Here is a 27,061-nt window from a genome sequence, read left to right on the forward strand (position 1 = left end):
TCCATTGATTTTCACAACCAGGTGTTATATGGGCTCTTCCTCCCACATGCACAAGCGTTTGTTGAGACCCCTTGTTTCTCAGGTGGTGACTTTTGCAGCTGAGATGTCCCTCCAGATTCCCAGCTGCTATACATGGATGTGGGGCCAGCCCTTTTCAAGTCTCTGCCCTTCCTACCAGTCTCAATGTGGCTTCTTCTTTAAATCCTTGGTTACAAAACTTCTGTTCAGCTAGTCTTCAGTTGGCTATTCAGGCTGAATGTTCTGTAATTTAGTTGTAATTCCAATTTGGACCTTGGAGGAGGGTGAGGGTAACTTCTACTTCCTCTGCCTCTTATGTTTTTTATTTTAGCTGTTTGAATAGATGTGTAGTGGTATTGTACGTGATATAAATTTGCACTTCATTTTTCTAAGACTATTTGCCATATGTACATCCTCTTTAATGAATGTATGTATGTTCAAGTTTTTGCCCATATTTAAATTGTTTTATTACTGTATATTTGAGAGATCATTACATATTTTGGATACAGGTCCTTTATTAGCTTTGTGAATTCTAAATATTTTCTCCCAGTCCGAATTAGTTTTTCATTCTCTTAACAGGGTCTTTCACAGAGAAAAAACTATTTTCAAATAATTTTGAAGAAGTCCAGTGTATCACCCCCTCCCAGCTTTATTGCGATATAATTGATATTTAACATTGTGCATTTAAGCAGTTCATTTTGATGGCTTGATATATGTATAATATTGTGAAATTATTACCACAATACGATTAGTTAAGACATCCATCATTTCACATAGTTACCTTTTTTTTTTTCTTGTGAGAACTTTTAAGATCTGTCTCAGCAAGTTGAAGTATACAAAACATTATTAACTATCATCACCATGCTATACATTAGATCCCTAAAGCATGTTCATCTTATTACCAGAAGTTTGTATTCTTTAACCACAGTCACTCATTTCTTCTATCTCCTGGCAACCATCCATCTACTTCTGTTTCTATGAGGGTTTTTGTTGTTGTTGTTGTTGTTTTAAGATTCCACATATAAGTAACATCACACAGTATTTGTCTTTCTCCAGCTTATTTCACTTAGCCTAATGTCCTTTAGGTTCATCCATGTTATTGCAATTGGCAGGATTTCCTCTTTCATGGCTGAATAATATTTCACTGTTCGTGTGTATAATCCTACTTTTATCCATTTATTTGTTAGCGGACACTTAGGTTTAACATGTCTTGGCTATCAGAAATAATGCTGCAGTGAACACAAAGTGCAGATACTGAGAGGAGTAAAAAATGGTTTTGCTGATTAATTTAGCAGTATGAATCAAAGTCCTGAAAGTCTTCCCTTTACATTGAGTCAGTAGTCCCTCTGGCCCAAGAATTTATCCTAAGGAAATATTTATATTTGTATGCAATATTTATTTAAGAGGATGTTTATAGTGGCATTTTTTGAGTAGTAAAAAATTGGAAACTATTTGTCCAAGAGCAAAACATTTATTTCTTAATACATTTATACAACAAAATACATTCAGCTATGAATGTTATTTGGTAAATAATAATTCTAAAGAATAGAAAGATGTTAAAGATAGAGGAAATGAAAAAGATAAACACGTTACCATCTGAGGTGGTTGTGTTCCCCTGTTACGCGAGGAAAGTGGGACGCAGAGGCCCCGCAGTGAGCAGCGGAGAAGTGCAGCCCCAGCATTCCAGATTGAAGCTTCCCCTTGGATCTTCCTCCCGGGTCTTGCCTGTTCCAAAGATGTTATTGTATTTTGCTTAATTTTTAAAAATATGAAATGTAATGGTGAGCAGGAATAAAAGAGGAGGAATACAGGTTTAACACTAAGTTCTAGTCAGAGGACAGGGTTGTTCATTGAATGAAACTCGTGATAATTGATCAAAGGCCCTGTTACCTTTTGCTTACCCACCTTCCTCGGAAAGACAAATTTTTCAACGAAACCTCCAAATGAAGGGTGGGTTAATCACATTTCTTTACCAGGCAGCAAGGCAGTGTACAAGAGATCTCAGACACACTGTTGCCATTAACGTTGGTGGATATTTTTGCAATTCTTTTTTTTATACTCACCTAAGGATATGTTTTTGTTGATTTTATAGAGAGAGGACCATTGATTGGTTGCCTCCTATCCTCTTTCCCACTGGGTTTTGAACCCGCAACCTAGGTATGTGCCCAGACTGGGAATTCAACCAACAACCTTTCCGTATATGGGACAACACTTCAAGCAGCTGAGCCATCCTGTCAGGTCCTTTGCAATTCTTGTTTCATATTTTATTTTGAGTATTTTGTCAAGAAATCAAGTAATATCCTGCAATTATGTTATCAGTTATTTCTTTTCAGAAGTAATAACTGTCAGTGAAAAAAAAAGTTTTCTAAAGTTAGAGGCTTTGGAAAAAAAGAAAATGAATCATATAATTTTCATTCCTGAACAAAACATTAAAATCATTACAATGGATGTATAAGTGATTAAATTTTACAGGACCTTATTCTCATCTCAGTCTTGATATAAATATAATTAATTGTGTCACTAGAGGACTTTAAAGTTATGTCTGAAATTAGAACTCTGTTAAAATCATAAAACAATTTCTGAGATTGAAATTCTTTTAGTATTCTTTTATTCGTTTTCTCTTTATAGTTCCTCATAGATGTGTATGCTTCTTGTCTGGATTTTTATCTTTAAACTAGAGGCCTGGTGCATGAAAATCATGCGGGTGTGTGTGTGTGTGTGTGTGTGTGTGTGTGTGTGTGTGTGTAGGTGTCCATAAGCCCAGCCTGCACCCTCTTCAATCTGGGACTCCTCAGGGGATGTCCGATTGCTGGATTAGGCCCACAGGTATTGGGCCTATATCAGCAGTCGGACATCCCTCTCACAATCTGAGACTGCTGGCTCCCAACCACTCACCTGCCTGTCTGCCTGATAGCCCCTACTGCTTCTGCCTGCCAGCCTGATCACCCCCTAACCACTCCCCTGCCAGCCTGATCGATGCCTAACTGCTCCCCTGCTGGCTCAATTGCCTCCAATTACCCTCCCCATCCGGCCGATCACCCCCAACTGCCCTCTCTCTCCCCTACAGGCCCGGTCTCCCCCAACTGCCTTCCCCTGCCAGTCTGGTCGCCCCCAACAACCCTCTCCTGCTGGCCTGGTTGCCCCTAGATGCCCTCCTCTGCTGGCCTGATTGCCCACAACTGCCCTCCCCTGCTTGCCATCTTGTGACAACATGGGCACAGCCATCTTGTGACCACATGGGGGTGGCCATCTTTTGTGAGGGTGTGATGGTCAATTTGCATATTACCTCTTTATTATATAGATTATATTTCATGTACAGTATACTGAGAAGAAGATTTGGTCATCCACACTTTTTAGGAGGCCTATAGACTTTTTTGTTTAGAGTTACTCATATCAACTAAAAGTATGTTTCAAATGAATGTTAAACCTCTCTTCTCCCTGCTTTATTTCCTCAAGGCTCCTATTCCAAAGAGTACTCTTATTCCAGTAATTCCCATCACCAAATCAACAGGCTCTCGGTTCCGGAACAGTGTGGAAGGTTTGAATCAGGAGATTGAAATAATAATTAAAGAGACAGGGGAAAAGGAAGAACAACTTATAGTAAGTAATCCTTACTCATTAACTCTTCTACCTATTAAAACATTTACAATTTTGTTTTTCATATTTACTTAGGTTTCTTCTTGTTGAGAGACAATTACAATTTTTATCTTTTGAAAAACTTTTACCTTAGCAAGTGAGTGAAAAGTTTTCATTTCTTTGCATGTCATAGAGACTACTGATGTGACTTAAATTTGGATCCTTGAATAGAAACTTTATTTATTTATCTGTATTTGAAAAGCACCACACAGGTGGTATACTTTTAACTCCATTTAAGAAAAGATTAGGCTACTAATTTGTTGGGGAGAGAGGGATATGACATCAAATTTTAAGCAGGAAATGTTTCTTCTTTTTTCTAAATACTCTAGAATATATTGAGAGAGACACACACACACACACACACACACACACACACACACACACACACAGAGACACATATTGATCAGTTGCCTCCCATGGACTGGGAATCAAACCCACAACCTAGGTATGTGCCCTGACCTGGAATTGATCCAGTACATAAACTTTAGATGCTCTAGACCAGTGGTCGGCAAACTTTGGCTCGTGAGCCACATGCGAGTCTTTGGCTCCTTTGAGTTTTTAACAAAGGCCAGCTTAGGAGTACCCTAATTAAGTTAATAACAATGTACCTACCTTATAGTTTAAGTTTTAAAAATTTGATTCTCAAAAGAAATTTCAGTCATTGTACTGTTGTTTTTTGGCTCTGTTGACTGATGAGTTTGCCAACCACTGCACTAGACAATGCTCCAACCAAGCCATCCGGCCAGGGCTGTCTGTTCCTTATTGTTGGTCACTTGCCTTTTCTTTTTTTCTTTCTTTTTTTTTTTAATATATATTTTATTGATTTTTTACAGAGAGGAAGGGAGAGAGATAGAGAGCTAGAAACGTCGATGAGAGAGAAACATCGACCAGCTGCCTCTTGCACACCCCCTACCGGGGATGTGCCCGCAACCAATGTACATGCCCTTGACCAGAATCGAACCTGGGAACCTTTCAGTCTGCAGACCGACGCTCTACCACTGAGCCAAACCGGTTTTGGCGGTCACTTGCCTTTTCAAAAGTTAATGATAACATCATAAAGTGCAGTTCTTACCTCTCATGCACAAAAGACTGTACTGTTATACTAACTTTATACACATAAGAATGATTCATACGTAAGACACTGTGAGAACATTTCCTGTTTGTATTTAAAACCATGTCACAGAGTGCACTAAGCTTTTTTCTTCAGTGAACAAATTGAGGAGTTTTAAGTAGTATTTCATTGATGCTTAAGATGAAAGGTTTGCTTAGATTAGAGGAAACACAACTCCCTACACTCTCTCCTCCATACTGCATGATAGGGTATCTTTCCCTCGTGTAATAAATGTAAATGAAGCACAGGTAGACAGGTTCCTGCTTTCCCTGGTAAGTGAGCCCCACCAGCTTTTTTCAAATTATTTCCCTTGATTCCCCCCATAAGTAGCACTATTGTGGTTAATTTTTTCCTCAGGTAGCAAAGTTTCTTTGGAAAAACTCAGAATTGGCAGGGGGAGAAGGTAACGGCCTAACATCAGGTATCTCAAGTTCCCACAATAGATAACCTTTTCTTCTAATAATGGAATTGAGTGTTAACACCTAGAATTCTCTTTTTACCATGGCCCTTCTGTATAAATTTTAAAGTACTATTTAGCACATGATAAGTAGTAATTCAGTGCAATTTTTCATTCAGTAAGCGTTGACCACCTGTCAGGTGCCAGTCCCTAGAAAGAGAGGGTCTTTGCCCAGGCTGCTTGGTGTCCAGTGGGGGAGTCAGATTAGGCAGGGGTGTCACTAATGGAGCAACACAAAGGTTTCTTTCTCATGAAGATTATAAGTAGGGGATTCTGACTTAGGAATCTTCTGAAACAAGAGGGGAAGGTCAACATTGAGTGCATTTCTGGGTGAGTATCAAAATCAGTGATAAATATGCATATGTTTAAAACTTTTATAACAGCCACAAGACATTCCAGATGGCCATCGTGCACCTCCTCCCCTCGTACAGAGAAGTAGCAGCACACGCAGCATTGACACGCAGACCCCTGGGGGGGCCGACAGGGGGAGCAACAACAGCAGCCGCTCTCAGTCTGTGTCCCCAGCGTCGTTCCTCACCATCTCCAACGAAGGCAGCGAAGAGAGCCCTTGTTCAGCTGATGACCTGCTCGTTGATCCCAGGGATAAAGGTACAGTGCAGGAGGAATTGGTTACCAGATGATAAGGGAATACCACTTATGTTATCATTTATTCTATTTATTTTCTAGCAGAACACACACACTTAAAGCTGCACTCAGGTAACTCGTTTGAAATGTTTCAAAACAGATTTTTAAAAATTGGAGTACAAAACAGTAGGTTTTATTGTGGTGTGCTCGGGTGATGGTCACGTTGGGTGGGTTTATAGGTTTTTGTTCCTCTTTTTTTCTTTTTTCTTTTTTGTGCTTGTTAATACAAGTGTCTTATTAGTGAGAAACATTCTTTTGGGTATAAATGAGATGAACATTGGTCCTGAAGAGCACTTTAGTCTGTCGTTTAGTAGTCATGTTTTTACTACCCACTACTTTTTAATTGTGAAACCTTTAAGTTCGTGTTTTTTAGGATCTATACTTTTGATATTTCTAGAAAGTATAGAGCTGATTTATATCATGCAAAATGACTATTCAAGGGAAGCCTGGAGGGCTACTTACAGTATTAAACTACTTAATGCAACTTGAAAAATAACGTGGTGACCTAAGCAGTTTGAATATTAATTACTAGTATTCTTATCTTTTAAAACAAATAGGACCTTTCATATGTCTGTGTCAGAGCAATATTTTGTTAGCCTAACTTTAGTTACTGCATGTGCTTCAGAGCAATAGCAAGATATTTATTTGTAAACTTGAGGCCCGATGCACGAATTTGTGCATGGATGGGGTCCCTTGGGGTGGCCTGTGGAGATAGGGCCCCAGCTCGTGCCCCCGACCTTGCAGCCTTGCAGTCTGCCCGGCACTCTGCCTTGGCCTGGCGCCACTTGCTCACCTAGTCCACCATCCCATCGCAGTCTCATTCTTGTCAGGGCCCATTGGGGTAGGCAGCGCCGCATTGCTGACACCTGCGATGTTCACACCTCCCCCTCGTGGTCAGTACACATCATAGCGAGTGGTCAAACTCTTGGTCTTTTGGTAGAATGACCATCTGAGGGGGAAATTTGCATATTAGGTTTTTATTATATAGGATCCTACATCTCAGTTCAGTAGTCATTTATTTAGGACCTCATACTCACAGTGTGCTGAACATCCTAAAATGTTTCATTGTTACAGCTGACCATTACTACCAAACACCTAAGTTATTGAGACTATAGTACATACATGCAGAGAACATAAGGTTTTCTGAAGAAGTCACTTCAAACTATGGGCCATTGTAAAATGTTATTATTTGAACACTTAATGCCCAGCTTCTAGGTTAAATAAAGTATGACTGTTCCAGGCCCACACCCAGACCAATTAAATCACAGCTCCTGGGGGTGTAGGAATAGGTACTAGAAGATGCTCCATGATTCCAATGTACACACAAGCTTGACACCTGCTCAATTAAATCCTTTGATTGGGCCATGTGTTTCTTGTCATGAATCTGAATAATTAATTCTTATGTTTATTATGAGAATTAAATGGGGTAGTGAATGCAAACTATTTAGCTTACTCCTGGTACTTAGTGTTCAATCCCACATACCCTCCAACATTTAAAAAATCGTGGCCATTAAAATCTGCCCTTTGACAGCATGTCATAAATTTTGTGTCCTACTGTATTTTATTTTAGGAGATTAGTGACTGACTAGCTGCACTGAATTTCTTTTGTAAGAAAACAGAACCACCATGCTACTCTTGACAAGGAATTTATAGCTTAGCTAACACAGGCTGAAAATTCAGAACACTTAAGTAACATATCAAGAATTTTTAAGTTAATATATATAAACTGAGGACATCAGCACTGAACAGGAATACCAGAGTAAGAAGTGTTCCCTTTGATATAATTAATTTGGAAAGACTTTAAAAACTTTGCGCCAGACTTTGAAGGCAGTTTTGGGAAATCGGCAGAAGAGGATTTCTTAGGCATGGAGAAGTTCATAGGCAAAGGAAGTCTTTGGCTTACAGAGCAGAGGCTCTGACTTCCTTGAGCAGAGATTGTAACTGGAGGAGCCGAGAAATCAAGTGAGAAATTCTGAAGGGCAGCACAGGAGAGAATGATAATCAACCAGTTACTTGTACTGGGAAGAATGGTAGTGCAATTGAAGTCTGTGTGCTGTGTATGGATTAAAAACAAATCAGAGACAGGCCTCGGAGGCGGTGGTTATAAGTGGAGAAGACATAAAAATCTTGTATTTGTTTATGCATTTATTTAACAAACATTATCTTCTCTTTATCAGGAATTAGATATTGGGGTGATATTGATGAGTAAAACACCGTTTCTACCCTCAAGTAGCTCATGGAGTAGGAAGAAGGCAAGAGCAATTAATTACAGTGTGACGATGCGTTTCTGTAGCAGTATTTCTTAGTGATCCAGCATATTTTTTTTTGCAGAGAATGGGAACAACTCCCCTTTGCCCAAATATGCAACTTCACCCAAACCCAACAACAGTTACATGTTCAAAAGGGAACCTCCGGAGGGCTGTGAAAGGGTCAAAGTCTTTGAGGAATGCTCGTAAGTACACCCTCCCCTCAGAGTCAAGCTTTTATTGTGAGAATTTTTATTACGAAAATTGAAGTATAGTACAGTGATCACCCATATAACCACTCCCTATGTTCTGTAATAAAATTTTGCTGTGTTTGCTTTGTTTGTGGTAGTGTTTTTGCTGATCTGTTTGAAAATAATTTGCAGGCACCATGACACTAAACCTTAAATACAATTTAATATGTGTTTCCTAAAAGTAACCACACTACTCCGTCATAACCACAATACCACTATCACACCAAAGAAAATTAACAGTAATGTTTAATATCCAGTTGTTATTAACCTTTTCTCACTTCTTTCAGTTGTATCATTTGTGGCTGTTATTTTTTAACCTGTATGCAGTCATCACACTTTGAATTTAGCAGTATATTTATTCAAGATATATCATGGATCTTACCCAGTGTGGTTTTCTTCTTTCAAGGCTTGAATTCCCTTTGGTTTTTATTTACTCTTGGTCTTCAGTTTGTTAAACAGTTTTTTTTTTATTTTTTGTTTTTTTTATTTCTTTTTTTTTTATTTTTATTTTTTTTATTTTTATTTTTTATTTATTTTTTATTTTTTATTTATTTTTTTTAATATATTTTATTGATTTTTTTTGACCCCCTCCCTCCCTCCCACACATCCCCTCCCTCCCCAGAGTTTTGTGTCCATTGGTTGCACTTATATGCATGTATACAAGTCCTTCGGTTGATCTATTATCTCCCCCAGATCTTCCTCCCGTCCCCGCTGTAACTTGACAGTCTACTTGTTGATATACTGTCTCTATATCTATCTTATGGTTCACCAGTTTATAATGTTCTTTATTATCCACAAATGAGTGAGGTCATGTGGTGTTTCTCTTTCATTGATTGGCTTATTTCACTCAGCATGATGTTCTCCAATTCCATCCAGGATGCTGCAAATGATGAGAAATCCTTCTTTTTTATGGCAGCATAGTATTCCATTGTGTAGATGTACCATAGTTTTTGGATCCAATCATCTGCTGACGGACACTTAGGCTGTTTCCAAATTCTGGCTATTGTAGATTGTGCTGCTATGAACATAGGGGTGCATATATCCTTTCTGATTGGTGTTTCTAGTTTCTTGGGATATATTCCTAGAAGTGGGATTACTGGGTCAAATGGGAGTTCCATTTTCAGTTTTTTGAGGAAACTCCACACTGTTCTCCACAGTGGTTGCACCAGTCTACATTCCCACCAGCAGTGCACGAGGGTTCCTTTTTCTCCGCAACCTCGCCAACAATTGTCGTTTGTTGATTTGTTGATGTTGGCCATTCTGACAGGTGTGAGATAGTACCGCATTGTTGTTTTGATTTGCATCTCTCGGATAATTAGTGACTTTGAGCATGTTTTCATGTGCTTTTTGGCCTTCCTTCTGTCTTCTTTTGAAAATATTCTATTTAGGTCCATTGCCCATTTTTTAATTGTATCATTCATCTTCCTTTTATTTAGTTGTATAAGCTGTTTGTAGATGTTGGAGATTAAACCTTTATCAGTGGTAACATTTGCAAATATGTTCTCCCACACAGTGGGCTTTCTTGTTGTTTTGTTGATGGTTTCTTTTGCTGTAAAAAAGCTTTTTATTTTGATGTAGTCCCATTTGTTTATTTTCTCTTTAGCTTCCATTGCACTAGGGGTAGTATCAGTGAAGAAGTTTTTTTGGCATACGTCTGAGATTTTGTTGCCTGTGGATGCTTCAAGTATTTTTATGGTTTCCCGTCTGATGTTTAAGTCCTGTATCCATTTTGAGTTGTTAAACAGTTTTAAAAAACATTTTGTCTGCCAATATAGGAAACAGGATTCTGTTACTTTGCTGAATCATGTTACTGTGATGAAGACAGTAAGAAATAAAATTGTCAACAGTGTCTGCTACTTTTGGTGTGTGATCACCTATGCTCCTGTTGACTGGTATTTGTCAAGTACTCCAATTTTAGACTCAAAAGTTTCTCAGAAAGTATTACAGCCTTGGGTTTTCAGTAGCTGAAATGTTTTTTGCTTTATAAGTGATGGCTGCGGGTTGTAAGTGTAAAAAATGAGACTGAGCAAATAGGTGATGAACATTATTTGGGAATTTGGTGATGGTACTTAGCCCTCACACTATGGCTGCTAGTCTAAGAGGCTCTCTTCAGGCCTTTCTCACTATGAAACCTAAAATACATTGTGGATAATATCCAACCTTGTCCGATTTGCATAATTTATCTTTTTCCTCCATTATGAACATCTTGGAATCACCTTGAAATATGGTATTCTTTTGTTTCTTTATGAGAGAATGAGGAGAGAGATGAAAGAAAATTGAGTGAATGAGGAGAGAAACCAGAGGTCTGAGGAAATTGAGAGAATGAGGATTGATCAGATCACATTGGTTGGACCAGTTGATTGGATTAAACTGTAGACAGTCTGAATTGGATTGAGTTGATTGGATCAGCTGGTCAGAGCAGGTTGGTTGGATCAGCTGATTAGATTAAATTGCTTGCTGGTCAGGCCACATGCTTGGTTTGTAAGTTCATACTCCAGTAGGGAGTGTGCAGGCGGCAGTCAATTGTTGTTACACTCTCACATTGAAGTTTCTCTCTCTCCCTCTCCCTTCCTCTCTAAAAATCAATAAAAATATTTCATTAAAAATATTTTCTATAAAAATATTTCTTTTCTTTAAATTAGCCAAAACTGGCTTGGCTCAGTGGATGGAGCCTTGGCCTGTGGACTGATGGGTCCTGGGTTCAATTCCAGTCAAGGGCATGTGCCTTGGTTGTGGGCACTTCCTCAGTGGGGGATATGCAGGAGGCAGCTGATCGGTGTTTCTCTCTCATCAATGTTCCTAACTCTCTATCCCTCTCCCTTCCTCTCTGTAAAAATCAAAATATTTAATAAATAAATAAATAAAATTAAACAACTCAGAGTTTAAAAATTAGTCTCTTTTTGCACTAGCTATTTCAAAATTAGAGCAAATGCACTGGATTCACTGGCATTAAAGCAAAGGTCAGTTATTGGCCCTAATTAAAAATGTTTTGCTTATTTATTCTTTAAAGAATATTTTCTCCCAGGATTACTTTTAATTTAAGGGAAGTAACTGACTTGACCTAGAGGTTGGAGTGGGTATTTAAAGTATTACATAAATCTCCTTTTTCCCCATTGACCTCTCCCCGGCTGCGCCCTCCGCCCATTTGTGTCCATTGGTTATGCTCAGATGTATGCGTACAGGTTCTTTGGTTGATCTCTTATTCCCTCATAGGTTAGACAGCGTATTCAATGCTTCTCTGTCTCTGGTTCTATTTTTGTTCATCAGTTTATGTTGTTCATTTTATTCCACAAATGAGTGAGATCATGTGATATTTTTATCTTTCTCTGATTGGCATATTTTGCTTAGCATAATGTTTATTTCTCACATCAATGTTTCTTCCTTTCTCCTTCCTTCTTTCTCCCCCACCCCCAATCTGTAAAATTAATTTTAAAAAATACAATTTAAAGTTGCAAAGAAGATAGCTTCAAACAAATTAAATAATTAAAAACCTAGGATTCACCCAGCTGGTGTGGCTCAGTGGTTGAACATCAACCTATGATCTCTGTCAGAGCATATGGCTGGGTTTCAGGCTCAATCCCTAGTAGAGGGCATGTAGGAGGCAACTGATCAGTGATTCTCTCTCATTATTGATGTTTCTGTCTCTCCCTCTCCCTGCCTCTCTAAAGTAAAATAAAATAAAATAAAATAAAATAAAATATATATATGTATGTATATATATATAAATAAAAGAAAACTAGCCCTACCCGGTTTGGTTCAGCAGATAGAGTGTTGGCCTGTGGACTGAAGGGTTCTGGGTTTCTATTCCCGTTAAGGGCCCGTACCTTGGTTGCAGGCTCCTCCCCTGACCTGGTCCTGGTCAGGACTCATGCATGCAGGAGGCAACCAGTTGATGTGTTTTTCTCATATTGATGTTCCTTCCTGTCTTTCCCTCTCTCTTCCACTCTCTCTCTAAAAATCAATGGAAAAATACTCTCGAATGAGAATTAAAAAAAAGAAAAAGAAAAACATACTCTTCAGGTAGTAAAAATAGAGGAGTGTGTCCTCTTAACAGCAGCATATCCAAATATATTTGTAGGCAGAAAAGTACTCAATGAGTGAAGTTTCTATTTTATTCAACAAACAACTTAAATGATGTAATTTTTAAATGTAATAATATATTTCATGTAACCCAATGTACCAGTCATATGTCATTTCAACATGTAGTCAATATAAATCATTATTCATGAGATGTTTGCATTCCTTTTATGTACCAGGTTGCCAGAATCTGGTATATATTTCACACTGATGGCACATTTCAAATCTGACTGGCCACATTTCCAGTGTTCAGGAGCCACATGGGGTTCATGACTTTCTTGGTGGACAGAGCAGATCTAGACCCTTCCAGGCGAGGTGCGGGGCTAGAATCTCCATAGGTCCCATCCAGAGAGAGGGCATTGCCATCTATTGAACATTACTGTGTGCCAGGCACTGGGATTTATCTCATCAAGTCCCAGCGACAAGGCTGGAGGTAGCGGGTGATCAACCCATCTCATCGCTGAGACAACTGAGACTCAGAGGGGTGAAGTCACACAGTGACTGGAACCAAGGTTCGCTGCCCCAGGCCTCTGCTGCCAGAGCCCTCAGGTGGAGGTGCAGGCCATGAAGGACCAGCGAGAAGGCAGCTTGCGCTGGGCCTGTCTTCTTGAGTCTATTCCCTCATGTAATTTCTTTTATTCATAAATTATTACATTTGTCAAAGCTATTCATGGGTAGTAGTCACTGTTAATCAATAAAAATTGCCACCTAAAGCATTGTCTACTTGAAACTTTTCATTTTGCACCCACTCCCAAGGTCTGTTATTCATTCTTTAAAACCAGCTCAGATGTGACTTCCTTTGGAGGGCTGCTGCTTCCCAAACTCTCCCTCTTCCTTTGTGCCACTGGCTATCACCCCCTGTGCTGCCTGCAAACCTTTACAAGCCATTTTATCACATCTCTCAGACCTCTGGCAGGAGCTCTTTCCTTCTTTGTGCCATGGACACTTTGGCAGCCTGGTAAAGATTGTGGTGCACAGGGTTAGCCAGGGAACTGACGGCAGCAATGTGAATGGTGTCCTTTCGGCGTTCTGAAATACATATTTTGAATCGTGTCTAATCCTGCTTTGGTCCATAGCATTTGAAGCTTTTCACATAGCTTGAATTTTTGTTTTATGTGTCTATTGTCTGTTTTTAAAAAAACAATAAAATAATTTATTTCCATTGTTCTGTGACTTAAATGCATTGGGTTGTCTGTTCTATATCTAGGCCAAAGCAACTTCATGAAATCCCAGCCTTTTACTGTCCTGACAAAAACAAGGTGAATTTCATTCCTAAAAGCGGCTCTGCTTTCTGCCTCGTCAGCATCCTCAAGCCACTCCTTCCCACGCCAGATCTTACCCTCAAGGGGTCTGGCCACAGTCTGACAGTCACCACTGGCATGACGACCACTCTGCTGCAGCCCATCGCTATGGCCTCCCTGTCTGCAGAGCAAGACCGAGTCTCCCGAGGAACAAGTACAGTCATGCCATCGTCCTCTCTACTCTCACCACCCGATACAATTGAGGAGGCTGAAGGGTAGGTCCAGTGCTGCGCAGCCACTGTTCCCTCGGATCTCTTGACTGTGATGGCACCGTGCGCTCCCAGTTGGCTGTGCGGTGCTCAGGCGTTGCACGGGGACTCCCAGCACAGCTTCTGGAAGAGCACCCCTGGTGGCCTGCTCGCTGGGAAGGCCAGCCCTCAGTGCTTAGCCTGCTTTCTCCTAAAGCGCCAGCTGAGACAAGAAAGGTCTCATTCTTTACTTTTGGTGGGCTGATACCACTTTTTTTGTTGTTTTGTTCTCAAATTAAACTTCTTTAGAAACAAACACACAACAAAACACCGATCCCTGCAAATGATTCCTGGAGACGTGAATGATGCTGCAAGAACCACCTTTTATATGATAATGACTATTTTATAATACCAATGTTACATTTTCTGAGACGTAGCAAACAGATGTTGAAAAGATTCTTTGGTGGCCTCTGTTTCTTGTTTCCCTTTCTAAATGTGTGCTTTTCTCAGCTGTTTTCAGCTTTGGGACCAAAGGGATTGTTGACATTTCCCCAGCAATCTTATTCTCATGACTGTATTCTTCTCCAAAAAAAGAATTGATAAGTAAATGCATTGACCAAGTATATAAAAAAAAGAAATAAAAAGCAATATTAGTACATGATGTGATTTATGTTTTTTGATGTCAGAAGTTTGTGCTTTAAGTGAAATATTTGTAAAACTGCTGTTTTCTTCACTACTCCTGTATACATTCCACCATATGCTCAGAAAAATTTGTAGCCTGGAGAGGAGTGCTTCATAAGTTCTCACCCATCATCGGAAGTTGGTTTGAAAGTCTGAGCCAATAGGAAGCTATCCAGTGTTGATTGCTAGCTAGGAGTGAGGAGCCCCTTAGGTTTTCTGCACAGTATTTGTCACATGATCTCCCTTTACTCCAGGTACCATCCTACCTTTCCTCCTCACTGTATCATAGTCCCAGAGATCCTAAAATGGCGGTGCATGGATTTCCTCCTTTGCTTTTGTGATGTTGTTGTCTTGTGGACTTGGTCCAGGTTAGTAGTTTGCCAGGAGCGTAATCCATTGAATAGCAATCCGTAGTCACAGAATCTTGCGACTGACATTTTCTGTATGTAGTGGGCACTGAGATGTTACCTACAGGTTTTGCTAGTTGTCTGTCCAGCATTCCACACAATGGGGAACACAGGCAAAGGAGAGCTTTGGGAACCTTTGAAAAATCCATCCAGTTTTGGAGTTAGGCTCATCCTAATACAGTTACTGCCAATGTCATGTGTCCACAGTATGTCATGTCTGGGTATGTGGTAGTAAAATTAAGGAGCAGCTCTTTTAAAAAGTGAGTCTCAGCAAACTGTGTTGGTAACAAGCATCCTTCTGAGGTCTTCATATACTACCTTCTGATGCAATGATTTAATGTTCTTATACATATTAAAGGGAGAAAACATTTAAATACTTGTTAAAGGGATACAGTTTAGAGGGTTACTATGTCAGTTTATCCAGACATATCCCATCAAGGAAAACCTAGTGGTAGCAATACATCTTCTCAAAGGACTTCTTATACTCATGCAACTTTAAGATACCTAAGTAATCAAAAGCATGCCCTGTTCAAGTTAAAATGGAGATGTATTTAGGGAATTTAGATAAATTCAAACGTAAGTCTGTCAGGTGAGTTGGTGAGACCGATGAATTTTGTTTCCTTTTTGTTCAAAACTCATTTACTTGGAATCAGTCCATGTGGCTTCTAAGTCAGTAATAGCCCAGTTATTCAGGATCTAAATGTTCTGGTTGGTTTACTGAGTACTTGGAATCTTTGCCTTTGACTTGGCCTTTTCCCTAGAAAACTGCTCTCTCAGAAGTACAGGAAAGGTTAAACTGAAGTCAGGTGTGTGAGTTTAAAAGGCAGGAAGAAGTTAGAGACAAGGTTGAAAAACACACAGGCCTGTTTTTGGATGACTTGAGTTCTATTAAATCCGCGTCCTTTCTTTGCCTCACACTTAACCTTCTGTGTCTCCATCCCTGCAAGTGACAAGGGTATTTTCCAGCTAGAATGCCACTTTGTACAGTTTTTCCTTTTACTCTGTTGTGCACGTTTGTCTAATTCGCATTTTTCTGTGGAGTTTCCTATATCCTTAATCTAAGTAACTTAAAGTAGGAATGGGATAACTTTATTCTTTACACAGTCCTATAAATGGAACTTGTAATGTCTGGTTGTAAGGACAATGTGAATTTGTCGGTAAATGGATTGTATGGCAACCAAGCATATCCCGTGGATTTGGAAGAAATAGAGCCTGAGATTTGAAGAAGAAAAAGAAGGTACAAGGTACAAACAACTTTAACTGCCAGTGCCAAAGGGCTAATTTTAAACATAGGAACTTTATCACAGTCTTAAAAAAAATATTAATCCTGATCAATTCCACTTTATTTAACCCTTAGTTCCCAAGAGGTTGATTTTTTTTAATGGGTCTCAATATTGTTTTCTAAAATTACATTCTAGAATTGTTATTTTTTAGAAAACTGTACAGAAAGTAAGTAAATTAATAACTTCAATGGGAATCTAAATTTTTTTTTTTTTTTTTAAGTAAATGTGTTTCCATTGCAGTAAAAGAAATAGGTGGCATGTATATTTTGGCAAAAGGAGCTATTCTGTGGTTATTTACTTTATCAGTCTTAAGTTATTTTTTTTTCCCTTAAAGAAATTGTGATAACAATATGTGAATTTACTAGTTTTGATCATGACTGAGTCTGTTGCTTGTTATGTTTTTTGTGAGCAGTTACGCTTTTTAAAAATATCTGTTTTCCTTTTTTGTTAATATTGTGAGCATGAATGCCAAAATTATTTTGTCCTAGATTCTTAATTTTGTTTAAAATGTTTCTAACACTATGACAAGCCAAATCCACCTTTCAGAAGGTGCTATTGCTACCTGTGGAATACCTGGCAACAAGACAGGCTTTTTTTTTTCAATGGTTGGCTTTTACTCGAAGGTATTAAAAAGAAAAAAAAGGAAGAATTTGTAGCCGTGGGTATGTCCAAGATTAGGACTGGGTTGTCAAGATTTTCTTTTGAAAAAGGAAATTGCCACTACTGAATTTACTGTATTATTCTAAACTTAAGATTCATTCCTTGATGCTTGGACCGTTGGAGTGAACCGGACCAGTGGAAGTGCTGAATTTGCATTAAGCTAAGAAAAATTAACTCCGCACTTTAAGGTTTAAGTTTTACTCTGCCTTAAATTAATGATAGGCAGAGCAGCCCTGAACAATATATTTTGTTTATGCACTCCTGTTGAAGAATATAATTTATGTTTTTTTAAAGTTTGTATCTTTCATCTGTTGAAGCTGTTTAAATCTTTTTTAAATGCAGATTTTAAAAATTTTGTTTTTCTAATAAAATTCTCCCCAAAAACAGCATTTCCAGTGGTGATAAATATTGTTACTATGTACTTACGTATTCCTGTATCGGAACACTTGTTGCTGCCTCACAAGAAAATAGAACTTTTATGTAAAAAATAAAGTCTGTTCTTCTTGATTTTTTCCTGTGTACTTTTATGAATATAGCCTCAAATTTTCTTTTCATATACTGCAAGCCTGAATTAATTTACAAATAGTATATTCTTTTTTACAAATTGATAGAAAATTGCGTCTGTGTTAAATAGCAGGATATATAATACTAGAGGCCTGGTGCATAAAAATTCATGCACTGGAGGGGCAGATCTCTCCAGCCAGCCTGCCCTCTCTCACAATCTGGGAGTCCCCAGGGGCAGGAGGCGATCTGGTGATCAGGAGAAGGCAAGGTCCCCATCACACTTCTGCTGCTGCTACTGCCGACAGCACAAGTATTAGCCGACCCTGGTTACCTGAGCCTCGGGCAGCCCTAGGCTGCTGGGCAGCCGACAGCCAAGGCTAGCCTGCCCCTTGGGCCTACCCTGGGGAGCTGGGGACTGAGGAGACAGGGGGACTCTGAATGCAGGCCTATGGCAAGGCAAGGCTGAGGGGACTGGGAACCGCCATCTTTAAGGACATGGCAGTCAGTGAGCATATTCCCTCCTTATTGGTTGTTGGCGCTGCCATCTTTGTAATGTCGTGAAGGTCAATTAGCATGTTTTTTCTGTCTTAGATAGGATTGTTGCTTGTTACTTCCTTGCTTCTTCCTTCCTTTCTCTACAACTTCAGGTACCTTATGTTTGTGGTAAATGCTAAGCAAACTTAACACAGGCTTTTATTGAAAGCATATTACATACAGTTACAAACTTTGTAGATGATACAAATTTTAAAAAGACATAGTCTTTGCTCTCAACTTTAAAATCAGAAGGTGAAAAATGGCCTACATAACTGCAACAAAGGATAAAAAGTGAGAAGCAGATTCAGCAAAGTTCACTGGAAAGTGTGTGGTAGTTCAGATGCTGCTTCCACTTGTGAATCAGGGAAGATCCTTGTAAAGAAATGACATCTGAAATGGGCCTGATATTTGTCAATTTTTCAATATGTAGCCATGGCTAGGATCTCATTTTATCCAGGTTAAAATAAGACTTTATCTCTGAGCCAGGTCAGAAAGCAAGTCCTGCAAAATTACCTTTAAGCTTATATTAGTAACAGATCATTAAACACACAAATAACAAAACATAAACAACTGAAGTTGTACATGAAGAGCTGAGCGGACATTGTCGCCATGCTGCATTTAAATATGTCTGGAACCCAGGGCTGCTGGAATCTCACTCCAAAGGAAGAAGCCTGATAGGAGGCTCACAGTGTGACCTGATAAGAACAGAGATGAAAGTTACTATGCATGAGGTGGAGGTGAGAATTGAAAGCAAAAAGAAGGGGACTGAGGAAAGAAGAACTAAGGAGAAAGAGAGAAGAAAAGTGGGATGACGAGTAGGGAGTGGATGAAAGAACAGGAAAGATGGGCACAAAAAACTCACCAGCACTTCCTAAGCCAAAATGCAAGAGCTGTCAGGAGCACCAGGGGCACCATCACTGCCAAGATGATCCAGCCCTTGGAGCTGTGATGGTGTTCTGTGGGTTTGGGTGCACACAAGGTGTCATTTCAAACCCACCCCCTGTTTACTGCATCTCCCTGGTCTGCCTTTTTTATTAGTGTTCCCTTCATTAATCTTTGTTCTTATTTCCTCTCTCCTCCCTCTTCAGAGTTGAATCTTTCATCTAACCCTCAACATCTTCCTACTTCTGCAGATCTCATTTTTTTAATTTTTTAAAATATATTTTATTGATTTTTTACAGAGAGGAAGGGAGATGGATAGAGAGTTAAAAACATCGATCAGCTGCCTCCTCCAAACTCCCCACTGGGTATGAGCCTGCAACCAAGGTACATGCCCTTGAACCTGGGACCCTTGAGTCCACAGGCTAACACTCTATGCACTGAGCCATTTTCTACTCTTCTATTTATTGAACTATTTTCATTCTTTTGCGTCTGGAGTCCATAAATCCCAAATGTTTCACTTTGTTCTCCTGCTCTGCTTGTGGACCATCCCCTCCCATTCCCAGTGTGGGCCCCAGTTTTTCTTACCCAGGTAGAAGAGGATGTCCTGGCCTCCCAGGCTGCTGTGTCTCACCCGGCAATATAGGCCAGATGTCTCAGTGGCTTCCACCTCCAAGAAAACCTCAAGGTACCATGTCCCATCAGCATTGGGCAAGATGCCACTCTGTTGAGTGTGCTGCTGTGCCTGTTCACCTCGCATCCACTTGACCCAAATTGGCTTTGGATGGAAGCCAGAGACATGGCAAACCAGCATCTGGCGGTCAGGACCGGGATTGGGGCCAGTGGACAGCCAGGCCTCTGGTTTTACTGCAGAGGACAGGAGAGATATTCAGATATGGACTAACACAGACTTGGAGGTTCATATCTTCACATCAGTTTAGATGGACACATCTATCACATGCTGGCAATTCACACATTATTCTCTCTCCTGACCCCTTATCCTTGTTTTAAAGGGATGGTGGGAAGGTATAATTTAGAAAACTCATGGAGGAAGGATATGGGACTGACCTTCTCTCTGGAGATCTGCCTTCCCCGCATCAAGGATGCTCAAGAGGAAACGTGGGCAGGTGTCACTGAGCAGCCTCCGTATTATTTTGTTGGCGACATGGTACTGATTGAATACTCTGCTCATAGGCTCAGCTGTAATTTCATCCTTTACAGATGGCAGCCAGGAATTGTTCTGGAAGTGCAGGAGTTCTAATCCTTGATAAGCAAGTAGATAGAAGGCTACTATGACTCCCCCAGGGTGCAGCTCACAGCCTCCTGTTGCCTGTACCTCAAAGGGATCTAGGGAAGAAGGGGTATAAATTAGAGGAAAGAGGGAGTAAAGATGAAATTGTTGTAAGCAAAAAAAAAAAAAAAAAAAAAAAAAAGGAAAAGTAGTTTGGGGGATTTGAGGTAATGGAACAAAATTTGGTTTGATCAGAAGTTCAGAAAAAGTGGGATTTGTGGTAGTTGAAAGTGGAGGAAAAAATGACTTCTTTTTTGGAAATAGAAGTGAGCAAATTGTTGAAAGCAGGTGACCTAAATGGTGAGAGCAAGGGAAGAAGAAAGCACATAGTGTGAGAGTTGTGATTATAAGCCAGGGTGAATGAAATGCAATAGTTACAGTAGCTATACAGACAGAGAATGCTGAAGAGATTGAATGTGTAGGGGGGAGAGGGGGGTGGGAGTTGGAGGGGACTGGATTAAGGAGCTCCTTGAGACACACACCCCTCTCCCAGCACACTGCACCTCCCCATTTGGGGAATTGAACTTACATTTAAGCTGCCATTGACGGGCATGTCTGTGAAGTTTGTTCGACATTTCAATGGAGAGCGCGTGGTGGTACTCCATCACTTCTTTTATCTCTTTCTTGGTCAAGTTGCCCTTAGACCAAGGACGCAGGAAAACAGTACGGCCAGAGTTGTCCTCGCCATGAGTCTGCAAGTCACCCAACCAAGCGGAGCTCCGACTTTTCACCCAGGAACGGTTGTAGAAGGATGAGCTGTGGATAACTTTGAAGGAGATCTCCTGGAAAACTGTGGCAAAAGAACAGATAGATGAGGAGAAGAAAAGGCATTGGTAAGGAGAGAGAATGAAGAAAGGTGCCAGAAAGGAAACACTCAGAATCTGGAGATAAGGGAAGCCATGGCTACCTCAGCAGCATTCAGCTGCCCAGGGCCCCATGCTTTACAACCGTCAGAAGGGCACAGGGTCCCAGAGTACGGGATACTCAGGACTGTGCTGACATCTCCTCTCCAGGTATGTTCTGAGGATGCTACATCACACAGAAACAGAAACACACACACACACACTTGTACCCCACAGGGCAGTGGCCAGAGTTCTTACCATCTTCATTGTCACCAGCTGCGAGGAGAACAGCTAGCAATGGAATTTGCAGAAGCAGCATTTCAGTTACAGATGTTCTTTGTTTCTCAGGAAAGGTTGTCTTTGGCTTCTGTTTTAAATAAAACTACTTCACACTACCTCTATTCTGTCTTCCTTCATCTAACAACAGACCAAAGAAAACAAAAACCCAGTGTCCTTCCCTAAATTCTAGACACCAATTCGGCCTCTCATTTCCCCTAAAGTTCTGACTTTTCTCTGGCTTTCAGCATCTTCCTTGTACTGTACAGCCTTCATTCTGATCATCTTTCTCTAATTCATCTATATAAAATAATTCTTATGCGCCATTGAAAAGTCAGTTTCCCTCTAGATATTCCCTTCTCATTCAGACAATGAAAGCATAAAACTAAATGTTTTCCAATTGCTATCTGATGTTCTGTTGTCCCTGCTCTTTCCTGTCACACTGAAATTTTCGTGCTGAGTTTAAACACTCTTCAAATAGTTTCTTATTCTGTCTAAGCCCCACCCCATTATATCATCTCTGACATCTCACTGGTGGCTTTATATGATTTTCAGGAAATCCTGTGGTTGCCATGTGGAACAGTATAAACTACTACTCCATTATCCTTAGGGAAGAACCAGTAGTCATCAGAGAGACCACAGGAAACTGGAAACATAAAAATCTCTGTTTGACTTGCAGTGATATATATTCATTTACCCAGGAGTCATTCAGCACCTGCCTGGATATAAGCATCTTGCAACACTCGTGAATATCTAGTGGTCTACAGGCAATCACTTTATTCAGGAGCTTTTCTTCTGCTTAAGAAGGAAGCACACAAACTGAGGACTAGAAGCCTTGGTGTGCTGGGTTTATGGTAATGTACAGACTGGAGAAAACAAGTCTTCTTGAAACAAAGTCAAAACCTTAACTGACGTTGTCCACTCAGGATCTTGGCTCCAGTGATTCGCTCAGGGCACCGGTCTGTATACCTCTGCTGCGCTGGGTCCCCAACTCTAGCGAATGCCTCCTGGCAAGGTGCTCAATGAGTGAGTTTGAATGAATGAATAGTTGGGTTCAGGCACCCAATTATTTCTTTCATTACACAGATTTTTAACATTATTGTTTCAGGAATCAGAAATCTTTGCTAGTATTTCTACTTGGTGAAATGAGAATCTTACACAGATTTATTTAGGATTAAAATACATGTTAACAAGCCTGAAGTTTATACAGATACTTTAAATCTCCTACTATAAGTTTTAAAAAACAGTGATAATTTGTGGGAAATTAAATTAAATTAAATTAATAGAATATTCTGGAGTTCTTTATCCAACATTTCCTTCTTATTGGCCCTGCTTGGATCTTCCAGCTTGTTTTATCATACACTGGTCTTTGCTGGCCATGCTGACCCTGCTCTTTCATTCTTGTCATGTTTAAAAGGCTCTTAAAATGGTTTCCTTTGTAACTTCTAGATAAATGTGCTCTGGCTATTTTGTTATTTATTTGCATACAAGTAAACAAATTAAAGCTAATTCTTAAATATTTTGGAAAAAAGTTAAGATTACCTTAACCTAAAATTAAAAAGCCAAAATGTGGGGCAATAAGGGTGTATTTTTATTGCAATTTGGGAAGCACAGATTCAAGCAGAAACCACATCGTGTTCTGATTACAGGGTGAGAGGAAGGGAATTTTAGGAGAAAGAATGGAATAATTGCATGAATACAAAAAAAAAACAAAAAACCAAAAAACAAAACACACACACACACACACACACACACACACACACAAACACACAAAAAAACTTCTATTGGTGCTCACAAGCTGATAAGTAAATTCCTCCATAGCTATTGTAGGGGTTCAGTACTGGCCTCCCCAGAATGTGTAACCCTAGCATTTGTCTTATTTTGAATTATGTTGAGCCAAAGACAATTAAGACTCTGTAGGCTCATGAGAAACTTTTACTTCTCCCTTAAAGAATTTAAATGGAGGAGTTGCCCATAATAAGCATTTATCAGAAACACTTTTAAACCAATCTACAGGGCAGGTCAGACTGCTAGTTACTGAACTCCTCTTATTACCAATCTTTTAAAGCCCCACGCTTCCCTACCTCATCTTTACCTTAGACTTGCCTCTCACACCTCAGTTTTAGAAAGGGCCACGTGGTCAGTCTGACAAGTTCAGTGACAGAAAGTAACCTCAGGGTGACCTGACCATAACTTGCTAACTAGGCAGCTCCCAATAGGCACTCATGCTCCAGGTCTGAAAGGTGTGTCTGCCTTAAGCGAACTCTGTCCATTGTTCCTGTGCATCTGGGTTAACACACCTTTGACATGTCCAAAGTGCTCTTTTCCAGACCCCTCTCAGGTGTGACCGCCTCACGGAGCACATCATCCTGTTACGTGTCCTGCCCCCCTTTTGGTGCTGGGACTGCACTCCATGAGCTAAGCCACACTGGCCAGGCAGGATGCCCCTGTCCCCCTGAGCCTTCACACCTTCCTGAGATCCCTCCTCTTGATCCACTGGTGCTGAGGTACAGCTCATGTTCCTACAGCTGCTACCGGATGCTTCCTCAGACACCACCACAGCTCTGGAATTCCTCTGTCCTCTAAGCTCCCCTGAGAGCCCAGACCGGAGCTCCCCTCCTACACAGTCTCCCACCCTCATCTGAATCCCCACTCCCCACCAGCAGTAACCTCAACTTCCCCGCTAGGGAAATCCACTGCCCCTTACAGGCCTGTGCCTTTTATTCAGCTTCTTCCTTCCCTTCCCACTTTGCTTCTCCTTTTTCTATCCTCTTTCTGGCTTCCAGCCTCTCTGTGTATCTGATGTGAGTGCTTCTTGTTCTTCAAAGCAAATTTCTTGCCATAAAAGGATCTTAGGACTGAGAGTCAAGATACATTCCTGGATGAGACACCTGCCGGATGCAGTGAATTGGAGAAAACACAGCAGCATTCTGGCCTTAGTTTTCTTATCTGTAAAATAACTGGGTTGAAAGAAGTAACTGTTGTCTAATCTTGTCAGCTTTCCCTCTAGCATTCTGTGCGTCCTACTGGGCTCCCTTTTCTAACCATTCATGTGCTCCTCCTCCCCATTTTGATTTTCCCTCATTTTTTAAGACTTTACTTTTTAGTTAGTTTATGTTAAATATTATTCGGTATTAGTTTTAGGTGTATAGCATAGTGGTAAGACAGTTATATCCTTATAAGGTGTTTCAGTTTAGTAGTATTAGTTTGGGGTGTACAGCATAGTGATGAGACAATTATGTCCTCACAAAGTGTCCCCTCCTTATTTTCAGTGTCCACCTGGCACCTTATGTAGTTACTACAGTATTACTAAATATATTCCCTGCGTTGTACTTTACATCCCTGTGACTATTTTATAACTATGAATTTTACTTCTTTAAAAAAAATTTTTTTTAATTGATTTCAGTGAGGTAGGGAAATGGAGAGAGAGATGGAAACATCAATGATGAGAGAGAATCATTGATCGGCTGCCTCCTGCATGTCCCACACGGGAACGAGCCCACACGCTGTCATGTGCCCTATCCCGAATCAAACCACGACCTCCTGGTTCATAGGTTGTTGCTCAATCACTGAGCCTTGCCAGCCCGGATCAATTTTACTTCTTAATCTCTTTCCTTTTTTTCACCCACTCAATCAATCCTCTTTCCTCTGGCAACTGTCAGTGTGTCCCCTGTATCTATGAGTTTGTTTCAATTTCTTTATATTCCATGGATAAGTGAAGCCATGTGGCATTTATTTTCCCCTGATTGGCTATTTCACTTAGCATAATACCTTCTAGACCCATCCATGCTGTCACAAATGGTAAGATTTCATTCTTTTCATGGCCGAGTAATATTCCACTGTGTATCTGTACTACCACTTTCTTATCCCCTCCTCTATTGATGGGCACTTGACTTGTCTCCATGTCCTGATACTTCCTTGTTTCTCACTTCTGCATGTCTTAGTAGTCATTCTCCATTTAGCCTCCACCACAGTCCCAGCCTTCTCTCCATTTCCTCATAGTCCCTGTCCATTCAATATCATCTCTATCATCTCAGTCTTTCCTTTCTCACTCACTTTCAACACTAAAGCATTGTTTTATTGCGTGACCCTTAAATTCCTGTGTGTACTATGTACATCACAGTTATGATTTTATTTCTGGAATTATGGCACAAAACATTACTTGGGAAGACTGCGATAGTTCTCATGTGAGGAAAAGTATAGGGATAGAATGAGACTCAAATGTTTTCTCTTTCCAGCCAGTGTGGCTTAGTGGTTGAGCACTGACCCAGGTTCAATTCCTGGTCAGGGCACATGCCTCAGTCCCCATTAGGAGGTCTGCAGGAGGCTGTTGATCGAAGTGTCTCTCATTGATGTTTCTATCTTGTTCTCCTTCTCCCTTTCTCTCTCTCTCTAAAAAATAAAAAATCAGTGAAAACATATTTTTAAAAAATCTGTTTTATCTACTATTCCTTGAGTGGCCAGATTATTATTGTGGGTTCAGAGATCATTTGAGAGGATCCCTGATTAAGATCTGCAATATTTGATGCACTGTTGCCCCTCTGTTGTCTTGTACCAGTCTCTACACTCTCCGTTCTGCCCTAACATTGACTAGTAGCTGATGGTCTCAATTTACACGTTTGGAGTCGGACTAAGGTGACCAGACGTCCTGTTTTTGGCGGGACAGTCTCAATTTTTAACAATTTGTCCCACGGTGTTTTAAAACAGTCCCAATTTTTGGAAAGATTCCTTTAAATATTTTGGACTTTTTAAAAATTGCCGTGCGACATGAGAGAAATTGTTAAAAATCAGGACTGTCCCGTCAAAATCGGGACGTCTGGTCACCACTTAAATTACAACATAATTGATGCCACATTTCTTTGTTATTAGTCAGTTGACTAACATGGAAAAAATTAACTTTTATCCCCATTTCATAGCACACACAAAAATCAGGTCCAGGCTTATTGAATATCTGAACGTAAAAGGCAAGCTTCTCAAAGATAAAGTGCTTTTCAAGGTGATCCTCAGACTACCAGAATGAGCATCATCTGAAAAATGTAAAAAAATGCAAACTCTTAGGCCTCTTTGCTGACCCAAAGAGCTAGACATTCTGGAGGTATGTATAAAATCATTTCTTTTTAAAGAAAAACAAAAGAACAAAACAGCTCCACAATGCTGCTGATGCCCACTCACGTTTGAGCACCACAGTCTAAGGAGACTATCTCATGACCTTGGAAAAGGAGTAAATAATTTACAGGAATATATAACAATCATCATAAAGAACAATATTAATCATTGTATCCCATTAAAAATTCTTTCCAGCACAATACAAGTTTAAGAGAGTAAAATGTAAACCAGAGACTGGTAGAAAATATTCATAATACATATATTCAGCAAAGGACTAGTACCCAGACGTTACATAGAACTTCAAATCAATAAGAAAAAAACTGACATCCTTCCTCACCACACACACACACAAACACACACAAACACACACTCACATATAGCTAAAAATTTAAACTGGTCCTTCACAAAAGAGTCTATCTAAATGACTAATAGGTATATGTTAAGTACCATTAGTCAACAGGAATATATAAACCATAAACAACAATTAGATAACCAAAAATACCCACAAATGGCTAAAATTAAAGGGGTTAATAATCTATTGTATAATAATAAAAGTATAATATGCTAATTAGACTGGATGTCCTTCTGGACAAAGCCAGGGCTGTGAGGAAAGCCCAGTCCCGGGTGCTAGAGAAAAGCCGGTGATGGCAGCCTGTGTGTGTATGTGT

General features: G+C 40.0%; 2 protein-coding genes across 2 annotated transcripts in view; one reads left to right on the forward strand and one right to left on the reverse strand.

Annotated features, from left to right (window-relative positions):
• Positions 1-17,469, forward strand: part of FAM117B (family with sequence similarity 117 member B) — a 53,069-nt gene extending 35,600 nt beyond the window's left edge. Inside the window, exons 5-8 of the mRNA XM_084893206.1 lie at positions 3,475-3,618; positions 5,606-5,831; positions 8,199-8,319; positions 13,649-17,469. Of these exons, the coding sequence (XP_084749332.1) occupies positions 3,475-3,618; positions 5,606-5,831; positions 8,199-8,319; positions 13,649-13,961 (804 nt within the window). The 3' untranslated portion in view covers positions 13,962-17,469. The remainder of the gene's footprint in view (positions 1-3,474; positions 3,619-5,605; positions 5,832-8,198; positions 8,320-13,648) is intronic.
• Positions 17,470-18,110: 641 nt separating this feature from the next.
• On the reverse strand, positions 18,111-21,791 carry LOC311626981 (T-cell surface glycoprotein CD1a-like). The gene is made up of 6 exons (XM_084893011.1): positions 21,270-21,791; positions 20,699-20,959; positions 19,947-20,225; positions 19,467-19,745; positions 18,862-18,955; positions 18,111-18,694 (listed from the first exon to the last, which is right to left on the reverse strand). The coding sequence occupies exons 1-6, from the start codon at positions 21,328-21,330 to the stop codon at positions 18,652-18,654; spliced, it is 1,017 nt and encodes a 338-aa protein (XP_084749137.1). The 5' UTR covers positions 21,331-21,791; the 3' UTR covers positions 18,111-18,651.
• Between the last annotated feature and the right edge of the window lie 5,270 nt (positions 21,792-27,061).

Source organism: Pipistrellus hanaki (assembly GCF_964339955.1).
Source record: "Pipistrellus hanaki genome assembly, chromosome: 8".
NCBI classification, from domain to species: Eukaryota; Metazoa; Chordata; class Mammalia; order Chiroptera; family Vespertilionidae; genus Pipistrellus; species Pipistrellus hanaki.

Bases quoted from the DNA above. Each gene is read 5' to 3' on its own strand.
- LOC311626981 (XM_084893011.1), bottom strand. From the start codon at position 21,330: ATGCTGCTTCTGCAAATTCCATTGCTAGCTGTTCTCCTCGCAGCTGGT. The intron at 18,956-19,466 runs GTAAGAAAAACT...CCAAACCCACAG, and splicing joins GGACATCCTCTTCTACCTGG to AACACCATCACAGCTCCAAG. The intron at 18,695-18,861 runs GTGAGTTTTTTG...TGTTCTTATCAG, and splicing joins TTTTGGCTTAGGAAGTGCTG to GTCACACTGTGAGCCTCCTA.